General features: G+C 37.4%; 2 protein-coding genes across 9 annotated transcripts in view; one reads left to right on the top strand and one right to left on the bottom strand.

The window, feature by feature from the left end:
* LOC114031518 (protein SERAC1-like) overlaps positions 1-17,397 on the top strand; it is an 85,483-nt gene that overhangs the window by 66,984 nt on the left and 1,102 nt on the right. For 3 of the 7 annotated variants that reach the window (XM_027846638.1, XM_027846637.1, XM_027846635.1), the window contains 3 exons: positions 1,714-1,896; positions 7,706-7,849; positions 9,059-11,515. In XM_027846638.1, coding sequence (XP_027702439.1) covers positions 1,714-1,896; positions 7,706-7,849; positions 9,059-9,195 — 464 coding nt within the window. In that variant the 3' untranslated portion in view covers positions 9,196-11,515. Of the gene's footprint in view, positions 1-1,713; positions 1,897-7,705; positions 7,850-9,058; positions 11,516-17,397 lie in introns of those variants that run through there. The other 4 variants (XR_003567745.1, XR_003567743.1, XR_003567744.1 and 1 more) reach the window with 4 other exon arrangements.
* The window catches only part of LOC114031517 (synaptojanin-2), a 143,526-nt gene continuing 140,221 nt past the window's right edge, over positions 14,093-17,397 (bottom strand). For both annotated transcript variants that reach the window (XM_027846632.1, XM_027846633.1), the window contains one exon: positions 14,093-17,111. In XM_027846632.1, the coding sequence (XP_027702433.1) occupies positions 16,386-17,111 (726 nt within the window). In that variant the 3' untranslated portion in view covers positions 14,093-16,385. The remainder of the gene's footprint in view (positions 17,112-17,397) is intronic.

Below are 17,397 nucleotides of genomic sequence, written 5' to 3'. Positions count from 1 at the left end.
TGTTATTATATAAAAATGATGTTGATTTTGTTTGTTGTAGCGGGGTGGGGTCAAGGAAGATGGCTAAGGACAGGATATGTGATTTCATTGATCTAGGGAATTCCCAGGTAAGGAAGTTTCTCTCTACCAGTGTAGGTTGATGCCTTCTTTGTAACTTATAGACATATTTAGAACACAGAAAGATTAAGTGATTTTATTAAGGTTCATAAGCCAGTGTATGTCAGAGGTGGGACTTGAACCCAGGTCTTCCAGTCTGAATGCCAGCTTCTACCTACTCTTGCCAGGCTGTCTCTCAAGGAAGATTTTGGATTTCTGGTATACCAGTTTGCCAGTGTTTGAGGAAAAAGTGAATGGTGAGCAAGTACCAGATATATACAACTTTTTCAAGAAATTTTATCATAAAGAGAGGAAAGAGATAGGATCATAGCTGGATGAGTTTTAAGAGCCAAGGGAAACCTCTTTTTTCATTGGTGAGATCCAAGCATATTTGTAAGCACTTGGGAAAGAATGAGTGGACAGCCAGAGATTGAAAATGCATGAGAGAAGGAGATGGTAGAAGAAGCAAGAGAGGATAGGATCAAGAGACTAGCTTTAGTGAGGAATAAAGACAGTAAAGATAGCCTCTGTGTGATCAAATAGGAGGGCCTTGAACATCATAGTTCCAGCTGTGTGCCTGGTACTGTGCTATACACTTTACAAATATCTCATTTGATGCTCACAACAATCCTGGGAAGTAGATCCTCATTTTACAGTTGTGGAGACTGAGGCAGACAAAGGTTAAGTGATTTGCCCAGGGCCACACAGCTGGTAAGTGTCTGAGGCTGGATTTGAACTCAAATGTTCGAGACTCTAGGCATAGTGCTTATCAGTTGTACTACCAGCTGCCTCAAAAACAGGAAATGATCCTACTATTAGGTGGTGCAGTGGATAGAGCACTGGTCTGACATCAGAAAGATATGAATTCCATTGTAGCCTCAGGTACTTACTAGCTGTGTGACCCTGGGTGAGTCTCTTCTCTGCTTCAGTTTTCTCATTTGTAAAATGGGGATAATAATAGCATCTACCTCCCAGGATTGTTGTGAGGATAAAGTGAGATAATATTTGTGAAATGCTTAGCACAGTGCCTAGTACACAGTAAGTGCTTAATAAATGCTTATTCCCTTCTCCTGAGCCAATCCATTTAGGTTGGAGCATGTAATGTTTGGAGGGAAAGAATATGAGAAAGGTGGAAAGGCAGGATAGTACCAGACTGTGGAGGCTCTGCAAACCAAAGAAAATTGTTTGAACTTTAATCAATAAGTTTAATCAGTGAAGGTTTTTGAGCAGAAATGTGACCTGCTAATATTTATACATAAGAAAGATTCATCTGGCAGTGGTATGAGGATGGTTTAGTAGTAGGAGAGAGTAGAAACAAGAGCACTTAGAATGAGGCTCTTGCAATAGTCCAATTCGTTTACTGACCATTTATTAAGCTCCTACTATATGCCAGCAGGCACTGTGCTAAATGACAAGGATGGAAAGGAAAAAGCAAAACTGGTGTTTTTCTTTAAGCAGGAATAGCAGAGACAAAGGAAATGTTAAAGTACAAGTAGTAGTTAACTTGGACACTGATTATTTTTCTAGATTTAGATTGCTGCCCCAAAAGGAACACAAAATTTCCAGCCTATTTATCCACTTGCTGTTAACATGCATTCTTTCTTTTGTGTTTCTTAGGCCTTCTTGTCAAAAAGATGCTGGTCGATGCTTCTAAGAAACCAGAACTTAATTCCTTAATAAACAACACCCGAGGAATGATTTTTTATAGTGTACCTCACCATGGTTCCCATCTGGCTGAATATTCTGTTAATGTCAGATATCTGCTGTTTCCTTCTGTGGAGGTCAAAGAACTCAGCAAGGGTAATGCTTATTGTGTTACTTCCTGACAACAAGGATTTGATTACTTTGTCAAATTAACAAGTTATATCAGAGAAGTTAACAGAGAAAACATTGTTTTCAATAAATGAGCAAAAATTGAGTTCAAAGAATAACTCTTTAAGGTTATTTCATTTTATATATATATATAGTTCCTATCCTCCCGTGACTTTCTGGTAGTTTATTATTTGTTACCTTTTGCACGTCAAAGAAAATAGCTATTAGAAAATTATCATAATGCAGCTTCACCTACAAAAAAAAGACCAAAAGGTCTTTTGTAGAATTATAGAGTGTAGTTTGTTTGTTTTTTGTTACAGTGTTCCTTATCTATGTATCTGTGCCTGTCTATGTAATTCTTATTTACTTGTATGTGGATTATTGATTTAGTGATTTATCCATGACAAAATCTTAGTTTTAGTAAGGTTTTCCTTGTCATTTATTATATCCTCAGCTAGGGTTTGTTCAAGGAATAACAATTAATTTTAATATCCTAAGCACAATTAGAAAATTAAAAGGGAAAAATGAAAGTGACATGTCTTAGCCACTTTTTTAGAGTATCTATGTGTTAGATATTCAGATATTTGTAAACTGGATTTTGACATTTTAAACATTCATTATAATATCAATGTAATATCCAATATATTACAATATCAGTAATATTCATTATAATATTTTAGTGTTTACAACCTTAGCTGGTAATTTTTTCAAGACTTCTATTGTGCACTTCAATTATGTGAGGTAATTTTCCTGATTGCCTCGCTTCCTTTTTCTCCTCTTCTCTCTTTCTGTTCTTTGAGATCATCAACATAATAGAACAATTCCCAGGCCCTGTTTGGGTTCAGGTGACACATTTATCATCTCCCCATATTAGAACGAAAATAGTTCCTGAGAGGTTTCATTTGGGGATTTCTTTTAGGAGATGACTAGTGGCTTCTTTCTGTTTTGTGGTTTGGTTCAAAGAGATCTGGGTAGTTTTGTATTTCTTGAAATATGAGGATTTCAAGTAGTCCAATGATTCCTAAATTATCTTTCCTTGAACTGTTTTCCAGATTTTTCTATGAGTCTTTTGACTTTGTTTTAATATTTCTTGTCTGATAGAGTTCTATTTGGTTATCTTCTGTTTGGTTCATTCTAATTTTAAGGTAGTATGTTACTTGAGTAACATTTCATACCTCTTATTCCAAGTTATTAATTCTCTTTCCAATTATTTCTTCTTAAAATCTGGTTTCTTTTCAGTTTTTCCTCTGCCATTCTCATTTCATTTATAAAAACATTTTAAAGCTTTTTTAGGAAAAAAAAATTCTCATTGAACTTTTGCCCAAACTGCATCTTTCTTTGAAGTGTGACTTATAGATATTTTGGAGTCATTCTTTTCTGGGTTTTCTGGGGGTCCATGTCCCCATAGCTAGCTGTTTATACTGGAATTCCTTTTTTGTTTGCTCACTCTTCCAGCCTAATTTCTTACTTTGGACTTTATATTAAGACTAGGATCTGTACCCTTTTGGAGGAAATGGGTCTTCTAGGTTCCCGCTTTTTCTTTCTTGGGTTATTGAGTGTTGTGTTATTTCAAGATCTCATGGACAGCTGAGGCTGAGGACCTGCGAGCTTTCAGTGTTCACAAAGTAGTCTGATCCAGGACAAAGTATGATTGCTGTACCTTCCTTCCCTCCATCCCACTCTTCACCCCCTTGGTCTATGGACTCATGCACTATCTACCAACTAGAAAGCTCTACTGGTTAACTGACAAAACTGTGGTTTTCCCATTGATCTGGGACTCCTGTCCTTGTTATTGTGCTGCAGGCGTCATAGTGGACTAGAAGCTGGAACTGAGATTCCCACTGCCTTCCTGGGGTTAGAGACACTTCTGATCCTGCCCCTTGGTTGGTATATAACATAGGGCCCATGGCTGCTCTTTACCCTAGACCACCATCACTAGGTGCAGGTCCCTTCCTTAGTTCATCCCGGACCTGTGATAGTGACAGGGTGACAGTTATTGATTACCACCTTTCCTTGGGCTAGAGTGCTCTGTGTAAGCTGTTAGACAGCTAGACCCTGTCCCCAGTTTTAACAGACCTCTCTTTTTGTCTCCTTTTGCCAACCTGGGCTGGAAAAGTGACTTTGTGATTTTTTTAAAAAAATTTCCTGACTAGGACTCTGGTGCGTTTTCTAGATCTGTTGTGAAAGAGTTGGCTTGGTTGTACTTCCTGTTACTCCATTGTCTTGGCTTCACTGAGGAAATGCCTTCTAATATCTCCCCTTTGGGTCAAGCTTGCTCATTTTGCAGTAGTCAGTTTCAGTTGCTTGGTTGGTTTTTTCCTTATACATTGCTATAATTGTGTATTGGTACTCCCTACTTCTCTTTAAGTCACTTCATGTAAGTCTTCCCTTCCTTTACCATATTCATAGTTTAGCACTCATATTCTCATTTAGCACTCTTGATATTCTGTTACCATCATGGTACCACAGCTTGCTTAGCCATTCCCCATTCGGTTGGCATCTATTTTTTTACACTTCTTCAGTACATGAGAAAAAGGTGTATAAGTTCTTAAAATCGGAAAAAGAAAATGAAGTCGATTTTCTTTCAAAAGGGAAGAACCCATTTAGAACAGCTGGAATCTGTTTCCTAATGGTTTAAGCATCATTTTGTTTTAGGAAACCTAGTAATTTAGTTTTAATATTGAGATATTAAATTTATGTGGAAACATTACTTGAAAAGCAACTAGATGCTGCTAAATTTATCAGTGAATTAATGAACATTTATTAAATGCTTACTGTGTGCCAAGTAATATACTAAGTTCTAGGAACACAAAGACAAAAGCATAGCTGTCCCTTTTCTCAGGGAGTTTACAATTTAAAGGTGGAAACAGCATGTACACATATAGGTATATATAAGAAATGTACAAAGTCAATACAAAATAACCCTAGAAGGGAAGCCTTGGTGGCTGAGGGGACTAGGAAGAGGCATCTTCAGAAAGTGCTGTTTGAGCTGATACTTAAATGAAACAGATCCTTGGAGGTGGGTGGAGCAGAGGAGACTGAGAATACAGGCATGGAAATGGAGATGCAAGGTCTGTTCCAGGAACAGCAGTTAGAGCAGTCTGGCTACATTGTGGAGGCTGGGGAGGGGCATAAGGTCGAGGAATAAGGGAAGGCAGAAAGAGCCCAGATTAGAATTGTCTGAAAGAGGCATTCATATTCACACCTAAAGGTGATACAAAACCATTGGAGTTTACTGAGTTTACTGAGTAGGGAGGCAATTTGGTCAGACTCGAGCTTTTGAAAAATCAGGGTAAAGATGTCAGTTCCACAGACCTTGGGACCAAGTATTTATTTTGTATGCCTCAGTGTGAATAAATAATAAGTGATTTGAAAAAGTTTTCTCGGTAAATCATTATTTTCTGTAGCACTGTAGTTCATTATTTTAATAGGAAGGACCAAAAAAATTCCAGTTTGACATGAATCTTTTTCTTCATCTGTTGGTAGGAAAGCATTCTGTTAAGAGTAAGAGGCAAAGAGCACACTATTTAAAATGAAACCAAGTTTTCCTAATACAGCTTCTCCAATATAATGAATGTAAGGGCTACCACATTTGCATGATATTCTTCCCTGCTAGCTAAGTTTTAAGCAGAGCCTAGAAAGCAAACTGGAATTAGACTATCACTAAAGTGTTAAGCAAGTTATTGCAGTGAAGATACAGCCTGAGCTTCCACAGCCCTTTTCTGTCACAGAAAAGATAGAGAGGATAGAGTGGCAGTTCCAGGGACACCATAAGGAGTTGAATGGGGTCGTGATCTGAGATAGCCATCACTAGTGATTTGAATAATTTGATGGATACATATTTAAAAGTTATTGAGTTTATAGATTGAGGCCTTTTTGGTTTGACTTTTTGATTTTCTTTTTGCTTTTTATTTTTAAAAATTAGATAATCATTACAGTATTGATGCTACTGTGTACAATGGTCTCCTGGTTCTGCTCACTTCACTCTGCATCAGTTCATATAGGTTTTTTCTGAAACCATCCTGCTGGTCATTTCTTACAGTGCAATAATATTCCATCATGATCATATACCACAACTCGTTCAACCATTCCCCAGTTGATGGACATCCCATCACTTTCCAATTCTTTGCCACAAGAAGAGCTGCTATAAATATATTTTTACATATACGTCATTTTCCTTTTTCTTTGATCTCTTTGAGGTAAAGACCTAGTAGTGAGTGGCATTGCTGGGTCAAAGGGTATGGACTGTTTTGTAGCCATTTGGACATAGTTCCAAATTATTCTCTAGAATGATTGGATCAGTTCACAACTCTACTAACGGTATGTTAGTGTCCCTGTTCTTCCACATCTCCCCAGCATTTGTCATTTTATGTTTCAGTCATGTTAGCCAATCAGACAGGTGTGAGATTGTACTTCGGAGTTTTAATTTGCATTTCTCCAATCAATAGTGATTTAGAGTGTTTTTTCATATAACTATTGATAGCTTAGATTTCTTCTTCTGAAAACTGTTCATATACTTTGACCATTTATCAATTGGGGAATAGCTCTTATTTTTATAAATTTGACTCAGTGCCATATATATTTGAGAAATGAATCCTTTATCAGAGAAACTTAATGTAAAAATTCCCATTTTCCTGCTTTTCTTCTAATTTTGACTGCATTGGATTTTGTTTATGTAAAAATTTTTTAATTTCATGTGATCAAAATTATCCCATTGTACTTCCCATAATCTTGTCTGTCTCTTGTTTGATCATAAACTCTTCCCTTATCCATAGATCTTACAGGTAAAATTTTCCATGGTCCCCTAATTTGCTTATGTCATTTTTTATGTTTAAATCATGTACCTGTTTTGACCTTGTTTTGGTATACTGTGTGAGATGTTGGTCTGCACCTCATTTCTTCCAAACTATTTTCCAGTTTTCCCAGCAATTTTTATCAAACAGTGAGTTCTTGCCCTAAAAGTTTGGATTTTGGGGTTTGTAAAACACTAAATTACTGTGGTCATTTACTGTGTATTGTGTACCTGATCTATTCTACTGATCCACCGTTCTGTTTCTTAGCCAGTACCAGATTGTTTTGATGATTACTGCTTTGTAATATAGTTTGAGATCTTATCGCTAGGCTGCCTTCTTTCACATTTTTTTTCATTGATTCACTTGATATTCTTGATCTATGAAATAATTCTTTGTTAGTTTAAATGGCATGGCACTGAATAAGTAAGTAAGTGTAGGTTGAATTGTCATTTTTATTATATTGGCTTGACCTATCCATGAGCAGTTAATATTTCTCCAGTTGTTTGGATCTGTCTTTATTTATATGAATCTCCATCTTGTAATTGTGTTCATGTAGTTCCCGGGTTTGTTTTGGCAGATAGACTCCCAAGTATTTTATATTGTCTGTTGTTATGTTAAATGTTATTTCTCTGTCTCTTCCTGCTGGGTCTTGGTGGTAATATATATAGAAATGTGACTTTTTGATTCAAAATAATAATAAATTTCAGATTGTTGAAGAGAAAAAAAACTTCTGGATAACATTTTATTTGCTTCAGTATCCTTTTCTTATTATCTTTTTTGTCTTCTGTGTTTTTTAGATAATGGTACCTTTTTTAAAAGATTGGTATAGTCTGTGTGTATGTCCTGTTTTCTATGTTTTGTGTTACTTTATATAATTGGCTATTAATTTTCCAAGCATACATCAAATATATACTGCTAGTTAAATTTTAAAAGGTAAGTGGTCTTTTTTGTGTATGAAATTAAGTAAACATAATGGTCTGTTTTTATCTTGAATGTTCCTACAGATTGTCCTGCACTTAAAAAACTTCAGGATGACTTCCTGACATTTGCTAAGGACAAGAATTTCCAGGTGTTGAATTTTGTAGAAACACTACCGACCTGCATAGGTAGCATGATTAAGTTACATGTGGTGCCAGTGGAATCAGCAGGTGTGTGCTTTTTTGAGTTACTGTTTATGTGCTAGGGATACAAAGTCCCAGCCTTTGAAGAGGTTCTGTTCTATCGAGGAGACAATGTGCATCTATATAAAAGAGATGGCTTCATGTAGGAGATGGGGCTACAGTTATTAAACCTACATTTGGTGTCTATCTTTTAAGAAGGGTTATAAGGAAGATTCAAGAAAGAACTGCACAAGGTTAAAAAAATAGGGGTTAAAACCATTTTTCTTGAACTTGAAATATAGAGACTAGAGTGGTTGATGTCAACATCATCTTTTCTGGTTATCTGCTCCCATATTTTTATTTTCTTTCAGTTCTGTCATATTCCTTCTTCATCCTGTCAAGGCAGCACTTTTCCTTCCCTCTGTTTAATTCTTCTTTTATTCTCCCACTTCACCAAAAGAGGACTTGAAACAACCATCAAGAAACTCTCCCTACTAACCCAAGAAACATTCAAAAGATTTTGTGTGTGTGGTGGAGGGGAGAATAAGGAATGAGTCAAGGGGAAAAGTTTGAGAAAGCCTAGTTAAATTAAATTATAAATACTCACTCCAAAGAAGCATTTAATTTAATTTAATCAGGGTCAGATGAAGACCTCAAAGACAGTGGCTTTAAGATACCACTAATTACTAATTAAGTTGCCAGAATTGCAGTATGAGGGATATTAAGGAAAGATTAATTAATTCATCTTGGGGAGGGAGGGGGAGAAAATTTAAAACTCAAAAGCTTATGGAAATGAATGTTGAAAACTAAAAATAGTTTTTAAAAAAAATTATTAATTCATAGAGCCAGGATGGTATAGTAACATGAAGAAGTACAGCAGGCTCCATCCATCTCCTTCCCCCACCCCAAATAAAAATCTTCCAAACCAAATTCTGATGGAGAAATCTTAGAAAAAAAGTCACACTGAGTCATTTATCCAGTCCAGGTTGATATAAGGAGAAAGAGAGGTATGTGGACATGGGGAACAGGAATATACCCTTCAGAGCATGCCAATAAAAGAATGAGAAGGGTCTCAGATTCAGAATCTACAACCTGGGTATGGGGCAGGGCCAAGTGCAGTTCTGTCATTTTCTATCCAGTTCCAGGTACCAATCCAGATCTGACATTTGGAAGCCTAGGACTCTTTCAGTATGGTATTTTAAAATTAGCCTCTTTCCTTAAAGTCTAAAGTATTTTCACTGTCTTGCTTTTCCTCAGATTTGGGCATTGGAGATCTAATTCCAGTAGCAGTTAATCATCTGAATATTTGCAAGCCAAAGAAGAAGGACACTTTCTTGTACCAACGTACCTTACAGTTCATTCGAGAAACATTAGCTAAAGACCTTGAAAATTAATAGGTCTTCATTCTTGTTCCTGTCTGTCGTGTGGACATGATGCTGGGCATTTTTTGAGATCTGTGGAACTGAGAAGACCCAATAGATAAGACACCAAGGCAGTCTGGACTACATTGAAGACAGCAGGAAGCTACTCAAAAATACCTGAAAGGTAAAGCACACAAGCAGAGGTGGCAATAAAGATTGAGTAGCTAAATTTTCTTCCATTAAGGGCATTTTCTGTGCATCAGTTTATAGTCTACACTTTAAGATGGTGGCATCTGAAAGAGAGCTGAAGTGTTCCTCATTTCTGCTGTGACAAGCCCTCTGACTCCCACCAGAAAAAGAATTAGTGGACCTGAAAGGGATTAAATGCCACTTCTTAACCAGAAAAATCTGTCACTTGGTGAATACTTGAAGTGGGGAGCAATTACCACTAAGGACCAAAATAGATTAGATTTTGATTTTATTTTAGGTTTCACAAATGCAGCAGACTTCTAAAAAAAATAATAAACTTCACTTAGGCTGTCTGCATTTCAAAGCTGGCTTTTTCATATCTGAGTGATTGAACTGGCTTCACAGATAGAAATTTATTGTATGCTTCTGTTGCTAAGGATAAATAATTTTCTTGTGCATTCACTTTAGGCTAACCTTTTAAATAATGTACTATTCTGCTATTAACTTATTCTCAGATAAAGAGTGAGGGTTGTTGATTAATCCAGTGTTTAAATATCATAAACGTGTATAAAAAAAAAACTGCACTTAAGTAACATTTAGAACTACTCAGTGATACTGTATGCTACCTAGTTTGGATTTGGCAGACATTTCCTTTCACAAAATAGGAATTTTTTTTTTTTTAGAGTGGTGAAGGATGAATATATATGTAAGAAAACAAACAATGATTGTTATTTATAAAAGTAGAAATTGGGCTATCTGAAGGTGGATTGAGAGGAATATGTTGCATTGTATAGATGTGACAGATGGTTGAAAGTTCAACATATTTAGTTACCCAGTTGTTTGGGAAAGAATGAAGACTAGAGCTCACAGAAGTAAACCTGTAGGTTTTTCTGGCCCATGGTTCTGTGACAATGGGATGTTTTAGTATGGAATATTTCCTTTTTATCTTGTCAACTAATAACCCACAACTAAAAACAAATGGTTTTTAAAAATACTTAAAAGTACTTTCCATTAACTTGAAAGAATGGTATGCGATTGTTTCTGGAAATCTTAATGCAGTAGCTATTCCTCTTATTGAGAATAATGTTTGGGAAAGATGTCCAACTTTGCTTTGAACTTACCATAAGTTTGCAGGCAAATTATCTTACCTATATGGGGTAGTGTGTAGGCACACTGAATGTTGATGAAAATAGTAATAATCACATTGGATGCTATATAGCACTTTAAAATCTGCAGTGTATTTTTAATGCCCTGTATTTATTTTGAGCATCACAATAGCTTTGTGAGATCAGGAGTTTTACCTTGTGAAGATGAAATGACAATGAGTTTAGCTGCCATTGGCTTTTTAAAAACGAGGTACATAAGTGGTGATGTAAAATAGTAAGAATAATATAGATTTGAATAATTTTGGAAAACAGCCATTTTATTAATAGGTTAATTTCATTAATGGCTTTTCAATGCAACTTCTAGAAAAAACTAATTTTGCTTTTTCTCCCCCAAGATAAATCACCCAGAGTTCCTGACCACATTTTAACATGATTGTTTAAATGATTCTGAGGGTACCCATAATCATGATCATGTTTATGGACATGCTGGGCAGTTGCCAGGTACTATAGGTTCTGCTTTTTTAAAATAAGCTCTAATGAGACATAAAGTTGCTATTTGTTATTATAAACCTTGATTCATCTCTCTTCCCTTAAAAACCACCAGGCACCTGCTTTATACTGCACATATACCTTGGGCAGAGGCAGAGCTTGAGTTTTTCTCCATCCTGAGGTAGGGTGGGAATCAGACTGGAAAGTAGAATGTAAGAGTCCCCTTCTGTCTTGGACACTGAGCAGATTTGCAACCTTACAGTTACACCCAAAAGGAATGTTGGTAAGTGTTTCTTTCTGCCACATGGAGATAGACAGAATAACAGGTGCCAGCATTTCACAACTGTAAATAGAGCACAATACAATGATGTTTACAATGTCTTCCCATTTGTGCTGTGTTCATATGTCACAGTGCCTCTGAAGTCCTTTTGTAATTACTGGAATTTGAGGCACAAACCCTGAATTTTCATTTTTCTGTACTGTTGGTACATCAGTGTATACTTTTATTGTCATTTTGTGTAATAACAATTTTGTGCCTGTGGGAAATGTTTAATAAAAATTTAAAAGCACCTACAGAACTGATTAAGCCCTTATGTTGGATCTTAAAGCAAGGCAAATATCTGCTAAATTGAAAGTGCCTAAAAATATACTAGAAAATTGCCTTTTTAAAAAGGGTGGTATACTACTATAAAAATTATAAAAATAAGGCTAAAAGCATTAAAAACCAGGAAGAATCTTCAGACTCAAGGATTGCCCAAATGAGAATGAGCCACTTTCATAAAAATGTAAATGATGAACTATTTTAAGCACTGTCTTTCCATAACACAAAGTCAGTGGTGATTCTGAATGGGGCAGGGGATGGGGGGGTGGGGGGTGGGGAATACCAATAACCATAAATTCATTTATTCAGTATATCAGAACTTCACTTCAGGGACTTTGTAATTGCTTCATAAGGCAAGTGAGTTAAACGGAGGCATTGAGTCACAGAATGCAACTCTTTTAAATATGGCAATTTGATTTGAATAATCTTATTGGCTCCAAGCATGAAGTACTTTTGTCATAAATCAAAGTGAAAGGCAAACATGGTAGCATCAAAATATTCCTTAATCTGTTTAATCCTTAATCTGTTGATTAAAGTGGCAGCTAGGTGGCTGGGTGGATAGAGCGCTGGGTGGGGAGTCAGGAAGACCTGAGTTCAAATCTGACCTCAAACACTTACTAGCTGTGTGACCTTGAGCAAGTCACTTTACCTCTGTTGCCTCAATCCACTGGAGAAGGAAATGGCAAAGCACTCCAGTATCTTTGCCAAGAAAATCCCAGCAGTGGTGATCTTTGCTGCACCGTGTTGTGGAGAGTTGGGCACGACTGGAACGACTTACACAAGTATTTGTTATAGGCTGCCCTTGTGTATTGTTCAAGAAGAATCAGCCATGAGGAGAATGGTTTAGGTTCCTACTACTGAAATACATGGGCCCCATGCAGACAGACATAGGACAGGAAAGACTCTGATGTGAGTGAGCCTTTCCACTCCTCTCTCTCTAGGCTGTAATGCACACTCAAACCATGTCTCGCCAACAACTTTGTTTGGAAAGGAGTTCCATTCTTGCTCTACTTAAACAGTAACTGCTAACTTAAAGTTTTTCCTGATATAATGTCTGTATAAGTTTGTCAAGGCAGTACAAATACTTGCTTCCTTTTCAGCTTTTTCTGAATAGGTTATTTTCTCCTTTTATATTAAACTATTTGTCATATGGTTTGCAAATGGCTATGTTATCTGCATGTTCAGGTTGGACTAGGACAGCCAAAGCTGACAATTGAAGATTTCCAAAGGTTTTCTGTCTGAAAGTATGAATTATTCAACTGTTAGTTTTGTGGGTTTTTTTTTTAAAAGAAACATTTAATAGACAATATTTACAACTTGAATACAAAAAAAAAATCCACTTCAAACAAAACATCACAGATTTTCAACTGCTAAGTGGTTACAATTTACTCAGTAAATCATCTGCTTAATTCCTTTCTCAACACACTTGATGCATTATTATGGAGAAAATACTTTAATAAATTACCTTGGGTTGGATGGATGTGTATATCTGGCAGTGCTTTTATTAACAATGTTTCAGCAGCAGCAACTATTCCAAAACCTTCACAGGGATAAATGGTCTTTATTTCAACCATATTTATGTGAGTCTTAGCAGAAAAAAAAAATAACATTGTACTATGGAAAGAACACTGAATTTTGAGTCTGTAGACTTGGGTTTGAATCAAGGCTTCACCTGTCCTTTGCCCCCAGTGAGACCTACCTTGGGAAGTCGCTTGACCACTCTGGGCTTCCATTTCCTCACATATAAAATGAAGGGGAGGCTTGACTACGTGGACTCTAGCTCTCTTTTAGCTCTAAATTGATCCTGTGATGTATTTCAGAAGACAGTACCATAACCCAATAGGCATCAGAGAATACGGACAGAGGCAAAGCTAAATTTTCAAGGTACCTGAATAACTCCGTAGTAACCTATAGCTTTTCAAACCATCTGTATTACAAGTAGCAGACTGACAGTAATCAGGTTTCGTAGGACCATTTTAGTGGAAAAACTAAAAAGCAAAGTTATAGAAGTAAATTCTCCATAGTGCAGCGTGGAATCAGGGGTTTTAAACTGGGTCTGTGAATTTGGTAGAAAAAATGTTACATCTTTATTTCGGTGTAATTGTTTTCCTTTGTAATCCTATGAAACATTATTCTAAGGATTTCTTATTCTGAGGTTTCACCACACTACTAAAGGGCTCCATGACATACCAAAGACCAAGAACCTAGATTATCATTCAATTTCTGCTTCCAGTGCAGGGAAGACACCATTTATATATACATGTATATGTATATGTACGTATACACACATACATATCAACCAATTTATATATAAACTGCCAGTTTTAAAAATGAAACCGTAGGGTGGGATAACTTATCGTATATTCTATCAACTCACAATCTACTCTCTGCTAACACTTGCACAATTTCTATTTTCCTTTCATCTGTCAGTTCCATCTGCTATTCTATATCTTTTAAAAAAAAATTTTTTTCCTCTGTTTACAAGTAACTTTAAAAAAAAAAACCCCAATCACATCACATTTAACTTCTTTCAAACTTTAACTCCTTGGCTTTTTCCTTCGCAGTTTTTTTTTTTTTTAGCAGATTGCTGAGCTGAAAGGTCAGCAATATACCCCTTTTGGAAAGAACACTGAGCCAAGACTCAGAAGATCTGGATTCTGGTTCAAGCCCTCATTCGTCCTGAGATAATTTAACTTTCCAGCCTCAATCTCCTAGCCAGTAACAAATGAAGATAATTCATATGCAGCCCGTCTGCTTCACAGCACAGGGTTGTAGCAGATACACATCGGAGTGCTTTCAACTTCCACATGGATATCATTTGATAAGCTGGGGGTCCCAACATGTCCATTGCATCTGAAAACGGACTCGAGATAAAAGAGAGGTGGGCTAGTATTAATTTACTGGGCATTAAAGAGAGCCATTCTCAAAACTCAGACTCTGGCTGTGGTAAGAAGGAAAATGGCATGGTTATGAACAGCCTGGTCCTACTCACCTTCATTACAACCAAGTATTTGAGAAAGGGGGCAGAGGAAAGGGGGAATCCCTAAAAAAAAAAAAAATACAGGTAGAAGAGGACATCCTTGGCCATCCCTTGAATCCTGGTTCTGTAGGTAATATAGAAGAATGATTAAATATTCAAGGCATCTCAAAGAACCAAAAGGCCAAAATTCTCTGCTTGAAAATAAATAGGATACTGTGTTGTTTTATCCTCTTAACACACTACCTACCAGCTCTGGGTGTCCTGGAGCTAAAACATTCAGACTTTTGAGGATTGTAACGTGCTGTCATTGTTTGGTTTGAAGTTTTCCTCCCTTAACTCCTTAAAGTGGTATAACACCATGTTTATTCTTTAAAACTTAAAGTGAATTAAAATGAAGAATTTTGGGAAACTCAATAGTGTTTGAGAACCAAGGTCACTAGCAACTGCTCTCATTCTAAACTGTGTCTTATTCTTATACCATCTCTAAAGTAGGGTTTAACCTTACCTGTAAGTCATCTAGGCTGAACCTGAGTAAACAAGTGGTATTCATTTGTGTCTCTGTACACGTGGCTATTTACCCCGAGTGGCCAATGGATTCCACATGAAGAAAATCTGATCAGCTCCAAGCGAAAAGCAGAGCAACTCAGGCCTAACAGTTTAAAAACAGAAACACTCCTACCACATTCAGTATGGTTTAGAGAGCCAGAAATCAATGTAATTTTGGAGCTGGCGGGGAAAAAAGCTAGAACACATACACACATGAAAAAAAAGAAAAAGACACCTAAAAGAACAAAGAAGTTTTGTCTTAGAGGTTGTTTGATGATGGGGCATGTGGTACTGTCCCTCTAGAAAACTCTGGATAGAAAGCTCAGGATAACGTGGACTTTCAAATGTGCACAATCACTAAACAAAGCTATTCATTTTGTGCTTATTCTGTTTGTGGAATATATGAGAAAAAGATTAGTGAGGTTTTATGTGGTATACTAGGTATGTAGTATAAAGACATAATTTAAAAACACATGCCAAGGATCTGCAGCAGTTTAAGGACTATATATCACATAGGTCATGGTGCAAGTGTTTTGGTTTTTTTTTTTTAGTCAATTTGAGCTAGTGTTAAAACACTAGACATAGGCTCAATGTAAATCCACAGTATTATGCATGTGGACAAGAATCTTATGACACAGGATCAACAAAATGTATATTTGGGCATTTGGCTCACTTTTGCTTACCTCTTCCAACACTGCCTTTGACATGTTTTCAACCACTTTGGTCTTGGGGCTTTTCAACAAATTAGTTGACTGAAGGCTGACGGTTTAAGCAAGGCCAGTTTAAAGGTACTGGTGAGCAATCTGGTACCATTATGTCAGCTAATTTATACAGAAAACACACAAGTATCTTGTGACTTGTAACATGCAGTCCATATTCAAGGAGAGAAATCATACCCTGGAGCAAAATACCCATTAGATTTGCAGTTTCTCTCTCCAAAAAAAAAAACAAAAAAAACATGCAATGAGACATTTTTTTAGGGGGTGGGGAAGTCAAGAGTGAGAAAAAAGGAAAGTTCACAAAGAGAAAAAATAACCCAACATGCCCAAACCTGCAACAAAGCATTTTCTCAGTGGCTAAGGTGGAGGAATGACAATTGATCCTACTGATTAAAGATAAACTATTTTCAGAAAATTCTGTAAGACCAAATAAACACTTATACTTTCTCCAATGTACTGTTTAAACAGAAGAAGAAAAAGTCCCCATTTGACATAGAGGGAGTTTCTTATTGGGATTTACAGTGAATGATATGTTGAGGGGGAAAAAGACACACAACTTTACAAGGCAGTGAGTGTTTGTAAAGGTCTTTTTGTCATGTTTTCGCCAGTGGATCAAACAGCTGCAATGCTGTCCTCTGGTCTTCCTCATCATTGAATATAACCCAGTGTCCAAAGTCTTTGTGTCCGTGGGCTGGTGAAGGTCCCACCTTAGCAGCTGGAACACTCACTTGTGCTGGGCTGGGGGGTTCCCTTTCCAGATTCAGGGTGACTGTACCCAAAGGCTCAGCACTCTTAGTAAACCAGCCAGTGTTCAATATCTTTGGGTGGTGGAGGAGGCTCAGGAAGGGGTCCTGATGCTCACCAAGAAGGGTGGCTGCCTCTGTCTTTGCTGCCTTTGTACTGTCGGCATGTAGGCTGGGCCCTGGTAAAGTGCCAAGAAGGTCTGCTTGTGAAGCAAGTGGGCCTGAGTCAGGCTGGTCGCCGGCCCAAGGGTGAGAGTCATTGTGGTGGTGGTTGTTGTTCCCGCTACAGCAAGTCACGTCCTGGAGGAGCAAATTGTTGCCCTGCAGAACCTGCAGGTGAAAAGCTGCTGGGGCCGACTTCTTCCTCCTGGGGGGAACCTTGGGAACAAGGGAAGCAGTTTCCAAAGGTGGGGACACCGTGGCATCTCCGTCAGCAGGCACTTCCCCACTCAGTCTTCTCTCGACAGTTCTCCCAGGCTGCAGTGTTCTTGGTTTGGGGACAGGAGCAACTCGAGGGGGCGCCACTAGAGTGGTGCTTTCAACACTAGGCTCAAACTGCTCTTCTGGGGATAAAGACTGAAGAAAACACAATGGAGATCAGTAAGCAAATATGTAAATGAAACTTCGAAATTCAGAGTCATGTGACACTCGTAGGGAAAAAAGAACAGAGGTGGGAATGAACTAACATTCTAACATCAAAATGTTGAGAATGACTGGCATGCCGGAAATGGGGATGGGGATGAGCCAAACAAGAAAGAATTGGGCAGGGAAACAAAAATGGCAGCTACCTAGGAGTAAGGGCAGGTTCAGTTCATCCAGCAGGGATGGAAATGATGAAACCAAAGGTCATGCTGAATGGATG

Source organism: Vombatus ursinus, unplaced genomic scaffold, assembly GCF_900497805.2.
Source record: "Vombatus ursinus unplaced genomic scaffold, bare-nosed wombat genome assembly UNPS02015175.1, whole genome shotgun sequence".
Lineage (NCBI taxonomy): Eukaryota > Metazoa > Chordata > Mammalia > Diprotodontia > Vombatidae > Vombatus > Vombatus ursinus.
Note: the sequence above shows the minus strand (reverse complement) of the source record. Positions and strands in the feature narration are given on the sequence as shown.